The sequence below is a fragment of the Leucopleurus acutus genome (genome assembly GCF_964270905.1).
Source record: "Leucopleurus acutus genome assembly, chromosome: 20".
NCBI classification, from domain to species: domain Eukaryota; kingdom Metazoa; phylum Chordata; class Mammalia; order Artiodactyla; family Delphinidae; genus Leucopleurus; species Leucopleurus acutus.
In genome coordinates, this window is record NC_139162.1 from 36,505,051 (window position 1) to 36,527,093 (window position 22,043).

Consider the following 22,043-nt stretch of genomic DNA (forward strand, 5'->3'; position numbering starts at 1 on the left):
ACATGATTAGATCTTAGAAATATCTAATAAAATTAATGAACTGTATAAATACAACTATCAAATCATTTAAAGTGTTAAGAATTTTCTACTAATACAGGATGTTTTTAATAGATAACACTGGTTATCTATTTATGAACATGTTCTCTAAGTAACTGCCATCTATGTAAGAATTTTATGGAGGAGTGTTTACTTTTTGTAATAGATTTGCCAGAAACTTCAAATGATGCACTTACTTTCCAAGGCTTAACTATTTCTTTGTTATTGCAGCCCTTTGGAGTGAATCAGCCTGGACCTTATATCATGTATACAACTGTAGATGCAAATGGATATCTGAAAAATGGTTCAGGTAAGACTTGATATGCATAATAGCACCTTTAATCAATATATTAACGAAGTAAACTGGATGACAAAAATTATCATCATGTTTTCACATTCTTTATAAAATCTTCACTTTTTATATTATATGTTGTCTTTCTGTATACTTACATCAGTAGATTACAAAAGGTCCTCATGACAAATATATTAACATTAAATTCTTCGTATATCCCTGTTGTATGGAGCCACATAATTATCCTTATTTTTCAGTTGAAGTAACAGAGAGATTGGGAGCATTTACTTCAGTTATCTTGATCAAAGTATGAAATAGTAAATTAGTTAACAGAGCTCGTCTTAGAAGAAGTAAAAATTAGGACTCCAATCTACTCCTAGATTAATCCTAGCTTCTTCATATGTGGACTAGAAAACTAGAAAATCCTAGTTTTTTCATATGTGGAATATTATACAGATTTATATAATATTATGTAATCATATGTTTTGATATATGATTATAAAGAAAAATCTTGTTTTACATTTGAATAAAGGGAAATGCAATCAATCAAGACAAAAGGGAAATAAGACTAAGCAAAGGATGTCTGATCTTGACAGATGGCTAGCTGGCTGAGATACGATCCAAATCACCATAAATACAACTGTGAACATTTCAATTCTCTCAGGAGGAAAAGGAATCCTAACAATTCATATGCTTCTTTGAGAGTGCTAGAGTCCTAACCATGAAGAAGTACATGTAAACAGAGCTACTGTTACTCTCCATTGTTAAATGAACTAAAAAAAGGAAAGAACTCATTATATAGCCATTTTCATTTTATATAATGGCATAACATAACATACCAGAGTGCATTTCCTTTTAAGCTAACTGTACACATGTAATACTGTCATCATGCTACTGCATCAGCACAGAAACATTCCATGAAACAAAAACTGAAAAATTCAAGGAGAAATTTACAGACTCAATTACAGCTTACCCTTGAACAACATGGGAGGTTAGGTATGCCAACCCTCTGTGTAGTTAAAAATCTGCCTATAACTTATAGTTGGCCCTCATTCCTCCGTATCCTCCAGTTCAACCAAGTGTGAATTGTATAGTACTGTAGTATTTACTATTGAGAAAAATCTGCATATGAGTGCAACTGTGCAGTTCAAACCTGTGTTATGCAAGGGTCAACTGTATAGTCAAATACATTAATGTACCACTGTCAGTCAAGGAAACTTAAAATAAATCTGGATATAGTTGATTTGAACAAATTACTTATTTACATTTTAATTCATATATATATTAAACTGTATATAAAAGATTCCAGGACCAGCGGGTTTTATTTTTTATCAGTTAACTCTTTGAGACTTTCAAGATGCACATAATTTTAGTTCTAGATTAGATGTTTCGGAATGCAGGGGGAAAAAAGATGAAGTTACTTATTTCATTTCATGAAGCTAGTATAACTTCATAAAGCTAGTATAATTTTATGGCTAGTATACAAAGCCATTATACCCAAAAGAAAAAACTTAGCTGACTGGTGAATTATCAATCAAAACTGCTATCTAAAATACTAACAATTTAAATTCATCTGTATTTTGAAAGAATTACTTACTTAAGACCATCAAGTAGGTGATTACCTCGGGAATGCACTGATGGTTTAAAATGGGGAAAATTTCTTTATTATCATAACAGTAAATCAATTTTTTAAAGATTTGCCTCCCTCTTTTTTTTTTCATATAATGTATATTGTGTAAATCTTTCCATGTCTGTTCATCTAGCTAGTCCTAATTTTTTTTAATTGAAGTATAGTTGACTTATAGTGTTATATTAATTTCAGGTGTACAACATAATGAATCAATATTTTTATAGATTATATTCCATTTAAAGTCATTATAAAATATTGCTTACATTTCCTGTGCTGAACATTATATTCTTGTATCTTATTTATTTTATACCTAGTAGTTTTTAACTCTTAATTCCCATCCCCTGTCTTGCCTCTCTCACCACCACTCTTCCCTCTGGTAACCGCTAGTTTGTTCTCTATCTATGAGTCTGTTTCTGTTTTGTTGTATTCATTTGTTTGTTTTATTTTTTAGATTCCATATATGTAAAAACATACAGTATTTGTCTTTCTCTATCTGACTTACTTCACTAAGCATAATATGCTCAAAGTCCATCCATGTTGTTGCAAATGGTAAAATTTCATTCTTAGTTCTAGTTTCTTTTGGAATTGTTTTGTATGTAGATACAGTAACTGGATAATTTGCTGGGGGGCGGTTTTCAATATAACAATACAACAGTAAAGATCTATGTGATATATTTTTGTGCAGTTAAATGAATAATTCTCACTTCATAGAAAAAAATCTAGAAATATATTCATCAAACTGTAAACATTTATCTTGGAAGACCAAGATTTCAAGAGATTCACTTCCTATTTGGTACATTTCTGTAACTATTTACTACTTTTAGTCCTTTTTATTTTTTTATTTTATTTCATTTTATTTTTTTTGCGTTACGCGGGCCTCTCACTGTTGTGGCCTCTCCCATTGCGGAGCACAGGCTCCGGATGCGCAGGCTTAGCGGCCATGGTGCACGGACCCAGCCGCTCTGCGGCATGTGGGATCTTCCCAGACCCGGGCACGAACCCGCATCCCCTGCTTCGGCAGGCGGACTCTCAACCACTGCACCACCAGGGAAGCCCCCTTTTTATTTTTAAAAGATAAATTTTACAGCAAATTGAAACCTACCAAAGATTAGATATAGAAGATATTTTTTAATCAGTGATTGTTGTTCACAATATATATTTATTGAATCTCTACTACAAACTAGGCATTGGTACCTAATAGGATATCTTATTAGATGCTAAAAACCCATTCAATAATATTCACTACACATTGCTGTTTTTTTAAGTAAATGGAAAAATATTTCCTTAGCATGATTGCTTTTTAATTTACTCCAAAACAATAATGGAACATTGAGTTTATTCTCACTCAATTATATATTTACTTCTTCCCTGGATTAGGAAGGAATTTGTAAGCATAAACGCAAAGGAGAAAATATCTGTAGAAAAGATAAATGCATAAATCAAATGAACGCATACATTTTCATTGCAAAAAATCATAAACAAAGATAAAAGACTATAGCAAACTGGGAAAATCTAAATGTCTAACAATTGAGAAATAATAAGTTATGATATCTTATAATAATTTCCAGCCTACAAATATTTTCGAATAATTTTTGATGAAATGAACAGATGTTTATGGTATAACACTTGGGAAGGAGGCACATCTGTGTGCGTAATCCAAATTGTGTGGGTGTGGGTGTGGAGTTTTTAAGTGAACCCATGTATAGGAAAAATATAGAAACAAAATGACATAGAAATGTTACCAGGAATACCTCTTGGTTGTGGGATTTTGTTCTTTATTTTTTGCATTTTAGTTTATACACTGATCATATATTGCTTTTAATTTGAGAAATATGTTAATAATAAGTAATCATAAATATTTTTAAAAGATTTCACACATATGCTATATTTCATGCATAAATATATGTTCTAAACAGGGAAGTGGCACTTAATTTAATTGATTTAGGAAGTACTATTATGAAAACCTGCCCCAAATTTTAAAGGATGAAAATTACTAGTTTAAATGTTAATTAAGCATGTTGAAGTCTAAAGAAAAATTACTTGGTTAAACTATACCTTCCAACCCATACAGCCCCACTAGTAGAGAACTTTCCACTCTACGAAGAGAACGACCACATATGAATACTTCAGAAACTGTAACCCTGGTTTTCTTATAGAGCAGCTAAAGGTCACTACTCATTAGTGGATCATGAAATGAATTTAATGGGTTCTGTTAAGGGCTTTTTATTTAAAAGAATAAAAGGTAGAAAATATCAAGTGTATCCTACATTTAGTATTGTTTCACGAAAGCTTTATTTTAGGGTTTGTGTATCTGTGTCCTTACTGGGTGGTGACATAAAATGTAGTTTTTACTGTGGGCTGTGATCAAAAAAGTTTGAAAGCCACTGCCAGAGACAATAACATGCCTTAGTGTTATTCAAAAAAGGCCTGGCCTAATTATCCTTTCTGCTTGTAGACAGATCTTATTGTTACCAAATACTCTGTGGTCTTACTCCACTTCCTAGCAAAGCATGAATAGCCAAATGTTATTAGACAGTTATATTACAGAGGAGTCATTAATTTTCTAAATAACCATTTACTACTCTTGTAAATTAGCCAGAGACCTGCAATAAGTACCCGAATTTCCTAAATAATATTTAATAAGAACTTAGTAGATAGGAGCATGTAGGGCAAATTGTATGGATTAGGGAGTTGTTGGTCATTTCTAAATAATAACACTATTAGACCAAGAATTGTTTTCTACCTCTTAAATTGCTTATTTGGCCCTGCTGTTATAAAATCATTTCCCTTTAGTCCTCTAATGTTACTATTTGTTAACATATCTGAGAAAAGTGTAAGTAACCTTTAACTACTGTGCACTCTTCATCATATGCTTCAAATATAAGAGCAGTTAAAATGTATGGTAGACTGATATGAAAGGGCAAAAAACATTTGGATTAGGTATAACAAAATTCATATTGATGGTAAACATTAGATTATTGAGAGAAAATGGTTTGTTGTAACATATAAGCACATTGTCTTTCTATAATTTTAACCTTTCAGGTTTCTCCATTTTAATCAGTAATTGTCAATTACATCTTCCAGTGTCAAAACACATTTTATTCTTTATGTTCATTTCTCACAAAACACATTTTATTCTTTATGTTCATTTCTCATTCTTTATGTTCATATTCTTTACGTTCATTTCGCATATTTTCTGAAATTATCTTCAAAGTATAGTCATGTTCCATTATTCCACACATAATTATCCGTAAAAGAATTTTTTTAGTCTTGAGTCATTTTATTTTAATTACTGATCACATTTTAAATTCTCATACCCAAAAATTTTAGCTTGAGCAATACTTATTCAGGCATATTTTTGTGTCAAAAATCATAATTCATAACAAGATAATGGAAATAGTTGTTATGCCCTGCTGGATTATCCATGACATTCTTCTTATCTGAAAGAATGAATTCTTGCAAGAAGAATCATTCCCTTTCCTTACCTCACACCAAGTAAAGACCTCACAGGAATAGTCAAGTCCACAGAGATAAAGATGAGGCATGGCGAATAATGATTTTTTTTTTTTCACTGCAATGAAAGAGAGAAAGGGAAGGAGGGAAAATATGGTATAGTTCTAAGCAGTACTGATACATCCTCTTCATTTAATTGTAAATTGAATTAATTAATTACAAGAAATACAGAGAGTCTGAGAAACTGTAAGGAAGTTTACAAATTATTCAGCTATTCAGCAATTAGAAATCCCATCTACACAGATGCAAGTGGGTCACAGTCATATTCTGGAAAACCGAAAGAAAGAAAATAAGAAACTGTAGTGCCGGGCTTCCCTGGTGGCACAGTGGTTAAGAATCTGCCTGCCAATGCAGGGGCCACGGGTTCAAGCCCTGGTCCGGGAAGATCCCACATGCCGCGGAGTGGCTGGGCCCGTGAGCCATGGCCGCTGAGCCTGCGTGTCCGGAGCCTGTGTTCCGCAACGGGAGAGGCCACAAGAGTGAGAGGCCCGGGTACCGCAAAAAAAAAAAAAAAAAAAAACTCATAGCAGCCAAAAAACATTTTTAAAAAGAGTATAAAATATATTCATCATCCTCAAAAAGTCTGTAATTTATTTGGAGAATAAAAACAAGAAAAAACAAGATGATAAGCCATTAATTAAAGATTTTTAGAAGACTAGTAACTTTCTGGAAGATGACTGACTTCACTATTCACAGGCCCCTTCTATAAGACTTAGGTGTCTAGAGTGTGGAGTCTTAAGAAAAGACTAGGATTCCATATCATTACCTATAAGACTTAGTAAAAATTTGATATCCTTCTCCTTATTTGCCTGGATAACTGAACATGACACTTTGCCAGGTGCTATGAATGTGCAAAAATATCAAGACGTTGTTACTTTATATTTCAAATATCAAGAACTTTATATTTCAGGAGCTAGACATAGGTTTTTGTTTTGTTTTGTTTTGCGGTATACGGGCCTCTCACTGCTGTGGCCTCTCCCGTTGCGGAGCACAGGCTCCGGACGCGCAGGCTCAGCGACCATGGCTCACGGGCCCAGCCGCTCCGCAGCATGTGGGACCCTCCCAGACCGGGGCACAAACCCGTGTCCCCTGCATCGGCAAGCGGACTCTCAACCACTACGCCACCAGGGAAGCCCGACATAGGTATTTTAAAGTGTCTTCTTAAATAGTAATTACAAAGCAATAAGTATCCAATTAATGGCAACAATAAGTACAATAAGAACTCAAAGAAGAGGCCATTGTGGACTGACTGACAGGTGACATTTTTGTGAAGGAAGTCTTCCTTTGAAGGATTGGTGTATAATATGGATCAGAAATGAACAAGAAGTAATATAGATTTAGCATTAGCAAAGTCAAAACATGAAAAATGTAATTTTATTCGGAGCAACACAAAAAGGAAATAATTTGACAGTCAATAAAGAAAATCTTGTTCTGTTTTTTAAAAACAACACACAAATGCTATAATATCTTTGAATATTTTCTTTTTATTTTCATAAGTGCATTGAGGAAAAACTAGTATCCTAGACAGATATCCCCATTGGTTTTATTTAGTTGCTTTAGTGTTTTTGTATAGCTTGGCAAATGGCCTGGAATTTAGTATAGATTGGTCTTTACACAAAATATTTCTTATTTTAAAATTTAATTCAGTGAGCAGTTTACTAACCATTATAATACATTTTTACTTAATTGTGTACATTTATAAAAAGTAGCAATTTAAAATACGAATGCTACTTAATTTATTTCAAGATTTTATATTTTTTTAAATCAATAAACAATGTAAAATAGGCCTGGTTGCCCATTTCTTGAAATATATTTTAAAATAAAGAAAAGAAAGAAAAAACAAATGAATGAAAAATCTCTGTTTAACAAGTACGGTACTGGGGACTTCTGGTTTCCGGTCCAACATGTAAAGAGCTTGGAAATCATACTCCCATCCTCCCTTCCATTCCCACCCCTGCCCCAGCCAAATGATGACCAAAATGAAAATCAACAACTCTTCTTAGATCCATTAGAGAATTGAAGACACTGGGCAAACCGCAGCCCCCAAAACTGGAAAGACAGACAAATGCATAAAATGGCAGCTTACCAGAGCAGAAGCCACAGCTAGGGCCAGCCACTGGCAGGAACACTTAAAGGGTAATTCTGGGGGCTCAGTTTGAGACTAGTTTAAGAGATTAAAAACTCCTACCTTTGGGGACCCAAACTTTCAATATTTTTACCTCTGTGAGCCACACAGGTTCTCAGGGTCAAGATCTAAGAAAAATCCTCTTGTGCTTCTGTCAGGAGAAAGGGGGAAAATAAACATTTTCAAATACTCCCAGAGCTACAGTTCTTCTTAACAAAGGCCTGCCCTCAAGGGAAATTATTTTACGAAAACCTAACCAACTTTCCTTTTTACCAGAGCCTAACTGACTTGGTGGTAATGAATATCCAGCTCTAGCCCCCCTAATTTAGTCTTCCTGTCTCACCTTCATAGGTGAGAGGGGAAAAGACCTGAGAAGCACTTATGAAAGTCACAGCCCAGGGTCATAGGCTCACTAAAAAACTGAGACCTAATCACAGGACTAGAGAACACTTACCCGCCCCCTACATCTTACCACCACATCAATCAGGCTCCTATAAAACAACAGGGGAGCAAGGTTCAAACCCTATTTAAAAAGGAAACCCAAAGATAACAGAAGAGACAAAAACAAGGACACTACAGGAAATTTTAGCCTCCGACACCTACAGCTACAGCAACCAGTAAATGCAATCTAATTCATAGCCAGATAAACATAAAACCTCACACTAAAGACCTGTTTACCTGAGTTCTTTTTGCTTGATACATCATGTCCAGCTTTCAACAAAAAACTACAAGGCATGCTAAAAGGCAAAAAAACAAAATAAAAAAACCCCCACATTTTGAATAGATAAAGCAGGCATCAGAACCAGACTCAGTTATGACAGAGATTTTGGAATTATAAGACTAAGAATTTACGGTAACTATGATTAATATCCTAAGGGCTCAAATGGAAAAAAAAAAAAAAGGAAATGCTAGAAAACAAAAACACTGCAACAGAAATGAAGAATTCCTTTGATTGGCTCAGCAGCAGCTTGTACATGGCCGAGGAAAGAATCAGTGAGCTCGAAGATGTCAATAGAAACTTCCCAAACTAAAGAGCAAAGAGAAAAAGGAATAAAAAATATAGTTTATCTTAATGAATATTGAAGTGCAAACTGCTACACTAGTGGCCCCAATGACTCATAATATAGTCTCCTTCCACATTGACTGTGCTTAACCAAGGGGACATCAGCAAACATGACACAAGTATAGCCTTGATAAGCTCTTAGACTTTGAGACTTACCCTCTTGGGATGCTGCCCTGAGATCTGCCCAGTCTAGTCACCTTAAGAATGAACGATTGTAAGGAGAGATGCCTACTCGGGCCTCCCAGCTGACCTGCCAGCTGAATGCAGCCATGTGAGTCAGCCCAGCCAACCCACAGAATCATGAGAAAGAAACTGGTATGGTTGTAAGCCACTAAGCTTTGAGTTGGTTTGTTATACAACAATAAATAATCACTAGAAGGAATGTATTCTGTTTGCTTAAGAGCCAAATATAAAAGAATTTACAGAGATGGACCTGTCAACAGTATTAAAAAGGTATGTTTGAGAAGTGCAGACTTGAGTAGACAGTAAAGGGAAAGAAGTGGAGAGAAGAAGTTGAAAGCTTAAGCGTTTAAGAGAATGTGCTTATTGACATTTCACAACTTTAATCACGTCCTCTAGGAAAAAGGTACATGTGAAATAAGTGACTTTAGTAAAGGAAAAATTCAAGGTATATTTGTGTTTTGTGTATGTTGATAGCCAAGAATTGCATCTAGGTCTCTCCAAGTTGACTAACATGTGACAGATACCTAGTCTAATAAACATTTGTTTTTAATGTTTCACTAAAAATAACCTATCTTGCAATTTGTAACTAAAAACACTGCCTCTCACCTTCGATTTATAAAGTAGCTATGTGTCTTTTATCCCTATTTCAGAACTAAACAGTTTTACTCCCTTGTGGTTTTCGTCACCACCAAAAAACACAGCTCATAGCAAAATGCCGTGGCCTATGGGTTTGCCTCTCAAAGAGGTATAGATCTCCAACTTGAAAAATAAAGTGCACTAAAGCACAAGCCAAGCTTTCCCATTTAGCTAATTTATACCACACAGTCCACTTTGGAAACCAGAGTTTATCTTTTTAATCCAGAGAGTGACAGCTGGAACATAATTGCACATAACCTCAGAAAAGTTTACCTCCTTAATACAACTCTGTACAGGAGCACTGACCATTAAATTAGACCTCCACAGGCAATAGCACCCAATGCAGTTTGGCTTTATGAGAGTTGTAGATTTATTTTATTGTTTCCCTTTGCATTATTTTTTCATGCATTGGCAATGGCTTTTATCATTCCTTCATTAGGTGCTATGTGCATTAAGCTCTAGAAAAGCAATTATCAAAATCAAACTACTCAGTTTCTCAAAAAGTTAAGCATAGAGTTACTGTATAAACCATTAATTCCACTCCTACGTATATTCCCAAGAGAATCGAAAATATATGTCACACAAAAACTTGTACATCGATGTTCATAGCAGAATATTCATATTCATAATAGCCAAAAAGTGTAATAAGCAAACCAAATGTCCATCAACTAATAAATGGATAAACCAGCTGTGGCATATCAATACAATAGAATATTATCCCATTAAAAACATGAAGCATGCTATAACATGGATGAACCTTGTAAAACATTATTCTAAGTTAAAGAAGCCAGATACAAAAGGCTGCATATTACATGATTCCATTTATATAAAATGTCTAGAATAAGCAAATCCATAGAAATAGAAAGGAACTTGCAGGTGAGGGTTACCAGGAACTGGGCCAGAGAAGAAATAAGAAGTGACTGCTAATGGGTCCAGGGTTCCTTTTTGCGGTGATGAAAATGTTCTGGAATTAGTGGTGACAGTTGTACAACCTTGTGACTATACTAAAAACCACTGAATTGTACACTTTAAATTGGTGGACTTTGTGGCATGTGAATGATATATCAATTTAACAAAAGGAAAAAAACTACTCACATTCTAAATTTATAGCTGGGAAGTAGGTTGACAGGTAAAGCTTGAACCAGTGTTCTAAGCTTCCTGATTTATTCCAAAAGAGAAATCAGAAAAACTTCTATGAAAAAATGATGTTATACTGTTTTTCAGGAACTAATATCAAGTTGAAATTCAACCTAAGAAAAAAACAGAAAATATGAGGAATGATTATATAATAATAAAAATAACAAATAACATTTGTAGTTTTGCAGTTTTAAAAGCATTTTTATATACATTAAAAGTTAGGGCTTCCCTTGTGGCGCAGTGGTGGAGAGACCGCCTACCGATGCAGGGAACACGGGTTCGTGTCCCAGTCTGGGAAGATCCCACATGCCGTGGAGCGGCTGGGCCCGTGAGCCATGGCCACTGAGCCTGCGCATCCGGAGCCTGTGCTCCACAACGGGAGAGGCCACAACAGTGAGAGGCCCGCATACCGCAAAAAAAAAAAAAAAAAAGTTAAGTACTGTTGTTGTAATTGTCTCATAAAACCCATTCAATAGGTGGTATTGTAATTCTGATTTTATAGATGAGGAAACATTCAAGTTGTATTTTTCTGTTGTTGTATGTTTAAGCATCCCCAGGTCAAGATTTGTCTTTTTCATCTCTGTAAAAGGCATACAGTGTGCATTCAGCAAAAGTTAAGGTGAATGAATAAACAAATTAAGGCTTAGGGAGGGCAAGGGACTTTCTAAAGATCAAACAAAGCAGTGTGGAATACTGTCTTTGGCATTCAAATCCTGTGTGCTTTCCATAATATCACATCACAGGTCTCCTGTGTTAAGGAACACATTTGTTCAAGTTCCAGCCTTTAAGCTGATATCAGTTATTTTAATTCAAAGCCAAAATGGAGGTCTTCAACAGCAGTCATTGATATGACATATTATTAGACCTCAAAGAAAACTAAAGTTAAACAACTGTACAAACTTTACTTTGTTGTTTACTACCAAACCTTCAGGTTAGTAGAGCAGACATTTACCAAGTGCCTGATATGTGTCAGCCACTATACTGGGCCCTAGGAATGCGGCATAGAAATGATTAAGTCACTAGATTGGAAGCACCTAAGCACCTCTTCTTATGGAACTATTTTCAGTCTAGTAAGAGGTTCTTCCACATATTTCATCACTTTATCCTTGTCAGTTATCTAGAAGCTGAGTTCAGAAATAAGTCAGAATACTCCAAAGGATTAAGTCAGACGTCAGTGGGTTCCTTTACTCTCCATTATAAGCCACCGATTGACTACCAGGAAAAGAAGCCAACCATTGCTTTAAGAAAATTTCTATAAATTGCTACAATCCTAACTTCTGAAATGCAGGAATTTAGCATTTAGGCATGTAGCTTCATGAACTCCCTATGTAGTGTTCACTTACTATAATACAGGCTCTTTCTTCTGGATCCACATTCTATAGCACCTGGTAACACCACATATTTTTAAAGGTATTAACTACTTTCTGTACATGGATTATGCCTTTCTATGAAGACAGCCTATTTCTTGTTCTTAAACTGATTACTAAGTAGGACTGTTAAAAACCAAGGTGTGTTTATATAGCGACGTTAAATTAACATGTCTTAGATTTATAATTTGATCACAGATTAAGGTGCTTCTCCAGTCAACAGAGTGCCTGATATATAGCATGGTGCTTAATATCTATAGAATAAACAAACTAATTAATCACAGAATTAGTAAGTGATTAGTGAGAATCCACTTACACTGGAAACTAGCTTTATGTGCCTTAGTCATACAAGCCAGTAGAAGATTTTACCATCAAGCAGAGAACAACTGCTTCATTTCTTTTTTCTATGTGGGTTGCCATCCATTTAATTTAAATCAGTGAATTTTAAGACAAAAATAAGAAGAAGCTATGATTTAGTAAATGTTTTAAATATCAAGTGTCTATAGCCAAATTTTTAAATTAAATTCCAATATTTTTATTGTACTCAGTCAAAATTTCTTTTGGCTTCCCCTCACCTTCCAAATCTATTTTGCCGTCTTTTTTTCCCCACTTCTGAATTCTGCTGTGGCACTACAATATGATGTTGAGAAGTGCAGGTAAGTTTAGCCTGTTGACAATAAGGAGCCTTTTTGCAATTACCATGTTCTATATATAGGAATTAGCTGTCCCTCCCTAAAAGTGGCTAAACACTTCAGCAATGAATTTAAATGTTGAAAATCATCACTGTTTTAATACATTTTATCACTTGTTTTCTTTGACTACTATTCTATCTTAGTTGATAATTTATTGTTTAAAAAGTGGTCACTGGTATATATTACCAGAAATCATCCTACTGTAACAGCTATGATATTCTATATTATCCAGAATATTTGGGACAGTGTAGTCACAGATCAACTCAGTATTTTAGTAAGAAGCCACAAAGGTCACCTTAGATTTTTTAAATAACTTCCACAGAGTTAGAATACATATATGTAGCATCTGACATAGGGATTCTTTTCTATAAAGTTTACATGTAAGTTGTTTGAAACTTTTTAAATTATTTTAAAATATCAGGAAAAGGATTATATTATCAGAGTAGATCATAAACACCAATTTCACTGCTAGAGTTTTTCTGGCTAGGATATCTGATTTGATAAACATTTACAATGAGCCTTATCACATTAGATAACACAAATTATTACCCCAGGGTGGCATTCAAGAACAAAGAACCATGATAATTGTTATAGCTAGGAAGATTTTATTAGCTATATCAGAAACTTACTCTGTTGGCAATTAAATTAGAATAGCAGCAAATGAAAGTATTTTTAACCTTTTAATTTTATTATTTGTCAATACCTTTTTTATCCATTGATTTTAATAGAATCCTAATCACTCTTGATAACGCAATAACATAAAATATGAAAACATATTTTTCTTTCAAAGTCTTAGCTTAATTTTTCTTGACTTTAGTCTACCATTTGTTATTATCCAGCTTGCCATTCTCACAATTATAAATTCTCCTCATAGAGAAAAACATTTTCCCCTACCTGATATTCTAACCGTTTTCTTACAGGAAAATATAATTTAAGACACACACCACAGGGGACAAATACATGACGATGTTTCTTTAACATCCTCCTACAAGCAGTGAGAGTAGTCCTAAATTTTTCACTCTACCGATTATAACTTTTTAAACTATCTGGAATGAGCCAGAGAACCTGAGCTTATTCTAGCATCGGTTAAGGGCTAGTCCATAGCCAGAGGATTGTCATGTTCATAATTGTATCCCCTGTGAACATAATCGTATTAAAGTTGATGTCTGTAATAGAAGATCAACAAGATAAACCAGGCTCATCTCACAGAAGAATTGCTTAAATACCTCAGGCTTTAGGTATAGAATGGGACCATCACAAAGCCTAAGGTATGCTCATTGGGCTCAAATGCCCTACAGTCTGGATTTACAAAATCAACAAATGCCATTTTAACTGGAATGTCTGTGTAGAAAACGTTACAGGTTACCATATCATATCCTAGGACCCCACAAATACAGAGATCCAAACAGTAAAAGAAATGAACAACTGACATTGGTGGGGAGGGGAGGAAATGGTATTCTGTCATTAGAAGTCCTTTTTATAGAGCAATAAGACAAATATCACACTTCTTTTTCAACTGAAAAAAAAAAGGATTACAGGTAATGATGAAGGATGTGGCATTTGGAATTAAGTTACCAAAATGAAAATCCCAGGGCTTCCCTGGTGATGCAGTGGTTGAGAGTCCGCCTGCCTATGCAGGGGACACGGGTTTGTGCCTCGGTCCGGGAAGATCCCACATGCCACGGAGCGGCTGGGCCCGTGAGCCATGGCCGCTGAGCCTGCGCGTCCAGAGCCTGTGCTCTGCAACGGGAGAGGCCACAACAGTGAGAGGCCCGCGCACCGCAAAAAAAAAAAAAAAAATGTGGTTTTGGCCAAATTGTTTGACCTCTTGATTTCCTCATAATAAAGTGAGGATAATTGATGTCACAAATGTCTTTTATGTATGTATTATAAATTGTTCAGAATTCTTATATATAACTGATACTTTACCTTTGGGTAGACTGTCTTTCTGTACTGGTATCTATGTGGTATAAATTGATACAGTATTTTTGAATTGGAATATGTTACAAGTCTCAGGTCTGACACATTTGTAGGATAGAAGTTCTTTCATTTATTCATTCATTCATTGAACAAATATGTACTGAGTGCCTAATATACGACAGGCCTATTCTAGGCTCTTATAATATAGAGGTGAAAAAAACAGACCAATTTCTCAGCCCTCATAGAGATTACATTCTAGTAGGTGAAAAGAGGTAATAAACATAATAAGTGAGTTGTTTAATACCATGTCATGGTTAGGAGGTGATATCTACTGTGGGGGTAGGGAATAAAGCAGGGTAAGAAAGATACAGAAAGAGTTAGCAGTTTTATGTAGGGTGGTCAGAGTGGCCCTCTCTGAGAAAATGTCATTTGAACAAAGATTTGAAGGATATAAGGGAGTCATACATATAGTTAACTTTTGAAAAATACTCCATGTAGAGGAGAAAGCCAGAGCAGAAGCCTTAAGGTATAAGCATTCCTGGAATTTCCAAGGAACAGTGGAGAGACCAGTGTCTTGGAGTAGAATGAAAGAAGGGGGTTAAGGAGTAGAAGATGAAATCTGAGTTAAATGAGGGCATGGAGTGTAAACTGAGTAAAACAGTAGACTATAGGAAGAGCAAGAGCTAAAGCAGGGAACCTAATTAGAAAGCTAGTAAAATAATTATGGCTTGAAATGATGGTGGCTTTGACCACGGTAATAGTCATGCAGGTAGAAATGTTGGGATTGTGGATATTTTGGGATTGTGGATATATATTTGATTTTTTGGCAGACTGGGTAGAGGATATGAGGGGAAAAAAGTACTGTAACTATAGTGTTACTGGCCAGAGCAAGTAGAAAGATGGAGTTACCATAACTGAAATGGAACAGGTATTGGAAGAAAAATCAGGAGCTCTGGGGTTTTTTTGTTGTTAACTTTTTTCTTTTTTCTCATTAGTCATCCATTTTATACACATCAGTGAATACATGTCAATCTCAGTCTCCCAATACATCACACCACCCCCCCCACCCCCCACTGCTTTCCCCCCTTAGTGTCTATACGTTTGTTCTCTACTCCTGTATCTCAATTTCTGCTCTGCAAACTGGTTCATCTGTACCATTTCCTAGGTTCCACATATATGTATTAATATACAATATTTGTTTTTCTCTTTCTGACTTACTTCACTCTGTATGACAGTCTCTAGATCCATCCATGTCTCTACAAATGACCCAATTTCGTTCCTTTTTGTGGCTGAGTAATATTCCATCGTATATATGTACCACATCTTCTTTATCCATTCGTCTGTCGATGGGCATTTAGGTTGCTTCCATGACCTGGCCATTGTACATAGTGCTGCAGTGAACATTGGGGTGCATGTGTCTTTCTGAATTATGGTTTTCTCTGGGTATATGCCCAGTAGTGGGATTGCTGGGTCATATGGTAATTCTATTTTTAGTTTTTTAAGGAGCCTCCATACTGTTCTGCATAGTGGCTGTATCAATTTACATTCCCACCAACAGTGAAAGAGGGTTCCCTTTTCTCCACACTCTCTCCAGCATTTGTTGTTTGTAGATTTTCTGATGATGCCCATTCCAACTGGTGTGAGGTGATACCTCATTGTAGTTTTGATTTGCATTTCTCTAATAATTAGTGATGTTGAGCAGCTTTTCATGTGCTTCTTGGCCATCTGTATGTCGTCTTCAGAGAAAAGTCTATTTAGGTCTTCTGCCCATTTTTGGATTGGGTTGTTTGTTTTTTTATTATTGAGCTACATGAGCTGTTTATATATTTTGGAGATTAATCCTTTGTCCGAGGATTCATTTGCAAATATTTTCTCACATTCTGAGGGTTGTCTTTTCGTCTTGTTTATGGTTTCCTTTGCTGTGCAAAAGCTTTCAAGTTTCATTAGGTCCCATTTGTTTATTTTTGGTTTTATTTCCATTACTCTAGAAGGGGGATCAAAAAATATCTTGCTGTGATTTATGCCAAAGACTATTCTTCCTATGTTTTCCTCTAAGAGTTTTATAGTGCCCGGTCTTATATTTAGGTCTCTAATCCATTTGGAGTTTATTTTTGTGCATGGTGTCAGGGAGTGTTCTAATTTCATCCTTTTACATGAAGTTGTCCAGTTTTCCTAGCACCACTTATTTCTCCATTGTATATCCTTGCCTCCTTTGTCATAGATTAGTTGACCATAGGTGCATGAGTTTATCTCTGGGCTTTCTATCCTGTTCCATTGATCTATATTTCTGTTTCTGTGCCAGTACGATACTGTCTTGATTACTGTAGCTTTGTAGTATAGTCTGAAGTCAGGGAGTCTGATTCCTCCAGCTCCATTTTTTTCCCTCAAGACTGCTTTGGCTATTCGGGGTCTTTTGTGTCTCCATACAAATTTAAAGACTTTTTGTTTTAGTTCTGTTAAAAATGCCATTGGTAATTTGATAGGGATTGCATTGAATCTGTAGATTGCTTTGGGTAGTATAGTCATTTTCACAATATTGATTCTTCCAATCCAAGAACATGGTATATCTCTCCATTTGTTGATATCATCTTTAATTTCTTTCATCAGTGTCTTATAGTTTTCTGCATGCAGGTCTTTTCTCTCCCTAGGTAGGTTTATTCCTAGGTATTTTATTCTTTTTGTTGCAGTGGTAAATGGGAGTATTTCCTTAATTTCTCTTTCAGATTTTTCATCATTAGTGTATAGGAATGCAAGAGATTCCTGTGCATTAATTTTGTATCCTGCAACTTTACCAGATTCATTGATTAGCTCTAGTACTTTTCTGGTGGCATCTTTAGGATTCTCTATATATAGTATCACGTCATCTGCAAACAGTGACAGCTTTACTTCTTTTCCAATTTGTATTCCTTTTATTTCTTTTTCTTATTGCCGTGTCTAGGACTTCCAAAACTATGTTGAATAATAGTGGTGAGAGTGGACATCCTTGTCTTGTTCCTGATCTTAGAGGAAATGCTTTCAGTTTTTCACCATTGAGAATGATGTTTGCTGTGGGTTTGTCGTATATGGGCTTTATTATGTTGAGGTAGGTTCCCTCTATACCCACTTTCTGGAGAGTTTTTATCATAAATGGGTGTTGAATTTTGTCAAAAGCTTTTTCTGCATCTCTTGAGATGATCATATGGTTTTTAGTCTTCAGTTTGTTTGTATGGTGTATCACATTGATTGATTTGCATGTATTGAAGAATCCTTGCATCTCTGGGATAAATCCCACTTGATCATGGTGTATGATCCTTTTAATGTGTTGTTGGTTTCTGTTTGCTAGTATTTTATTGAGGATTTTTGCATCTATATTCATCAGTGATATTGTTCTGTAATTTTCTATTTTTGTAGTATCTTTGTCTCGTTTTGGTATCAGGGTGATGGTGGCCTCATAGAATGAGTTTCGGAGTGTTCCTTCCTCTGCAATTTTTTGGAAGAGTTTGAGAAGGATGGGTGTTAGCTCTTCTCTAAATGTTTCATAGAATTCACCTGTGAAGCCATCTGGTCCTGGACTTTTGTTTGTTGGAAGATTTTTCATCACAGTTTCAATTTCATTACTTGTGATTGTTCTGTTCATATTTTCTATTTCTTCCTGGTTCAGTCTTCGAAGGTTATACCTTTCTAAGAATTTGTCCATTTCTTCCAGGTTGTCCATTTTATTGGCATAGAGTTGCTTGTAGTAGTCTCTTAGGATGCTTTGTATTTCTGCCGTGTCTGTTGTAACTTCTCCTTTTGCATTTCTAATTTTAATGATTTAAGTCATCTCCCTCTTTTTCTTGATGAGCCTGGCTAATGGTTTATCAATTTTGTTTATCTTCTCAAAGAACCAGCTTTTAGTTTTATTGATCTTTGCTATTGTTTTCTTTGTTTCTATTTCATTTATTTCTGCTCTGATCTTTATGATTTCTTCTGCTAACTTTGGGTTTTGTTTGTTCTTTCTCTAGTTCCTTTAGGTGTAAGGTTAGGTTGTTTATTTGAGATTTTTCTTGTTTCTTGAGGTAAGCTTGTATAGCTATAAACTTCCCTCTTAGAACTGCTTTTGCTGCATCTCATAGGTTTTGGATCATCGTGTTTTCATTGTCATTTATCTCTAGGTATTTTTTGATTTCCTCTTCGATTTCTTCAGTGATCTCTTGGTTATGTAGTAACGTATTGTTTAGCCTCCATGTGTTTGTGTTTTTTTCCTTGTAATTCATTTCTAATCTGATAGCGTTGTGGTCAGAAAAGATGCTTGATATGATTTCAATTTTCTTAAATTTACTGAGGCTTGATTTGTGACCCAGGATGCGATCTATCCTGGAGAATGTTCCATGCGCACTTGAGAAGAAAGTGTAATCTGCTGTTTTTGGATGGAATGTCCTATAAATATCAATTAAATCTATCTGGTCTTTTGTGTCATTTAAAGCTTCTGTTTCCTTATTTATTTTCATTTTGCATGATCTGTCCATTGGTGTAAGTGAAGTGTTAAAGTCCCCCACTACTATTGTGTTACTGTTGATTTCCTCTTTTATAGCTGTTAGCAGTTGCCTTATGTATTGAGGTGCTCCTGTGTTGGGTGCATATATATTTATAATTGTTATATATTCTTCTTGGATTGATCCCTTGATCATTATGTAGTGTCCTTCCTTGTCTCTTGTAACATTCTTTATTTTAAAGTCTGTTTTACTGATATGAGTATTGCTACTCCAACTTTCTTTTGATTTCCATTTGCATGGAATATCTTTTTTCCGTCCCCTCACTTTCAGTCTTTATGTGTCCCTAGGTCTGAAGTGGGTCTCTAGTAGACAGTATATATATGTATCTTGTTTTTTTATCCATTCAGCAAGCCTATGTCTTTTGGTTGGAGCATTTAATCCATTCACGTTTAAGGTAATTATCGATACGTATGTTCCTATGACCATTTTCTTAATTGTTCTGGGTTTGTTTTTGTAGGTCCTTTTCTTCTCTGTTGTTTCCCACTCAGAGAAGTTCCTTTATCATTTGTTATAGAGCTGGTTTGGTGGTGCTGAATTCTCTTAGCTTTTGCTTGTCTGTAAAGCTTTTGATTTCTCCATCAAATCTGAATGAGATCCTTGCCGGGTAGAGTAATCTTGGTTGTAGGTTCTTCCCTTTCATCACTTTAAGTATATCATGCCACTCCTTTCTGGCTTGCAGAGTTTCTGCTGAGAAATCAGCTGTTAACCTTATGGGAGTTCCCTTGTATGTTATTTGTCCTTTTTCCCTTGCTGCTTTCAATAATTTTTCTTTGTCTTTAATTTTTGCCAATTTGATTACTATGTGTCTCGGCATGTTTCTCCTTAGGTTTATCCTGTATGGGGCTCGCTGCACTTCCTGGACTTGGGTGGCTATTTCCTTTCCCATGTTAGGGAAGTTTTCGACTATAATCACTTCAAATATTTTCTCAGGTCCTTTCTCTCTCTCTTCTCCTTCTACGACCCCTATAATGCAAGTGTTGTTGCATTTAATGTTGTCCCAGAGGTCTCTTAGGCTGTCTTCATTTCTTTTCATTCTTTGTTTTGTTCTGCAGCAGTGAATTCCACCATTCTGTCTTCTAGGTCACATATCCGTTCCTCTGCCTCAGTTATTCTGGTATTGGTTCCTTCTAGTGTAGTTTTCATTTCAGTTACTGTATTGTTCATCGCTGTTTGTTTGTTCTTTAACTCTTCTAGGTCTTTGTTAAACATTTCTTGCATTTTCTCAATCTTTGTCTCCATTTTTTTTTCAAGGTCCTGGATCATCTTCATTATCATTATTCTGAATTCTTTTTCTGGAAGGTTGCCTATCTCCACTTCATTTAGTTGTTTTTCTGGGGTTTTATCTTGTTCCTTCATCTGGTACATAGCCCTCTGCCTTTTCGTCTTTTCTATCTTTCTGTGAATGTGGTTTTTGTTCCACAGGCTGCAGGATTGTAGTTCTTGCTTCTGCCATATTTAACATTTAGTTTAACAACATTTACTGTCTCTTAGGCACTCTTTTAAGCATTATCATTCAATCAGCACAAGTCTATGAGACAAACTAATTCTGTAGCCCATGCAGCTTTACAGTTTTACATACATAGTTTAACTGTATTAAGAGCGCCTATCCCTAAATTCAGTGTTCCTTTTCATTATACTTTTCTCTTACTAATGTAAGAATGGTATAAAAAATCAGGTATATATACTTTCCAATGATGTCATATATCTGGGTAACATTAGTAGATGTTTAGCAGAGTCCCACTGAATATTAAAATGTTTAGGTATTAACTAACCCTGTAATTTTTTTTTTTTTTAATTTGGCTGTGCCAGATCTCAGTTGCAGCACGTGGGATCCTTGTCACCATGGGCAGGACATTTTAGTTGCGGCATGTGGGATCTAGTTCCGTGACCAGGGATTGAACCTGGGCCCCCCGCACTGGGAGTGCAGAGTCCCAGCCCTGGACCTCCAGGGAAGTCCCTAACCCTGTTAATATTTAAATATTCTGTTTAATTATGTAGCAAATACCTAGCAAATAAATACCGTCTTTTAAAGTGAACCATGATAGGGAGAGATTGATTTTTGGAATGACAGTGTGAGGACTTCATGAACCTGCTGTCCCCTCCCTCCCCATAAAACAAACAAACAAACAAAAAGTACTGGCCTAACAACTAACATTAACCATTTCAGAACTCTGGAAATTAACCAAAGCCACAGAATGTTCTGAGCATTGTCTATCCAAGAGGAACTCCTGATACTTAAGACAACAGAGTCTGTGGCATTTTAACTTGGGGTTGTTTACATCCCACCTCCCCTCTCTGCTGAATGGTGCAGCAGCCATGAATAGCTAGTAGCCTCACAGTCACTGGACGGGATGGAACTTTGGAGTCCATTAAAATTCCCATCTCTATAGCACTGTCAATATGCGTCTAATCTAGCAACTCCTTGGAAAATCCCTTCTCAGGATGTTGGGGCTATTTGATTTGACTCAGAGTTCAACCCAGCAGGAAAAAGAAAAGCCCTATTCCTCCAAGACATTACCCAAAACAACAGTCTGTTGGAAAAATCCCAGGTGTAGTGAACAAGAGCCTGGCCAAAACATAAAAGGAAGCCCTGAGGCACCAGACAGCCATAGGCAACTTTGAAAGGCTAAAATATATTCTTGGACATCTTACATGGCTAAGAACATGCCTAGAAAGGAAAATACCTCATTCAGATACTTAGCTTGAGTATGCTACCTCGAGGCTCAAGCAAGAAATGAAAGGTAAGGCTATCTTGTAAAGTGCCTGAAGTTTGAAGGCATATCTTCACACATAAATCCCACTGACAAAGTTTGGAAGATATACAGACAAGATATTTAAGGAAATCTAATGGCCAATCATTAGCTGACCACTGAGTTATACTGAGCCATGTATGCCTCCTCGGAAACCAGGCTTAGAACAAGAACTTTAAAAATAA

General features: G+C 35.7%; 1 protein-coding gene across 1 annotated transcript in view; it reads left to right on the forward strand.

Annotated features, from left to right (window-relative positions):
- The window catches only part of ITFG1 (integrin alpha FG-GAP repeat containing 1), a 238,738-nt gene that overhangs the window by 203,827 nt on the left and 12,868 nt on the right, over nucleotides 1-22,043 (forward strand). The window contains exon 14 of the mRNA XM_082863446.1: nucleotides 268-346. Coding sequence (XP_082719572.1) covers nucleotides 268-346 — 79 coding nt within the window. The remainder of the gene's footprint in view (nucleotides 1-267; nucleotides 347-22,043) is intronic.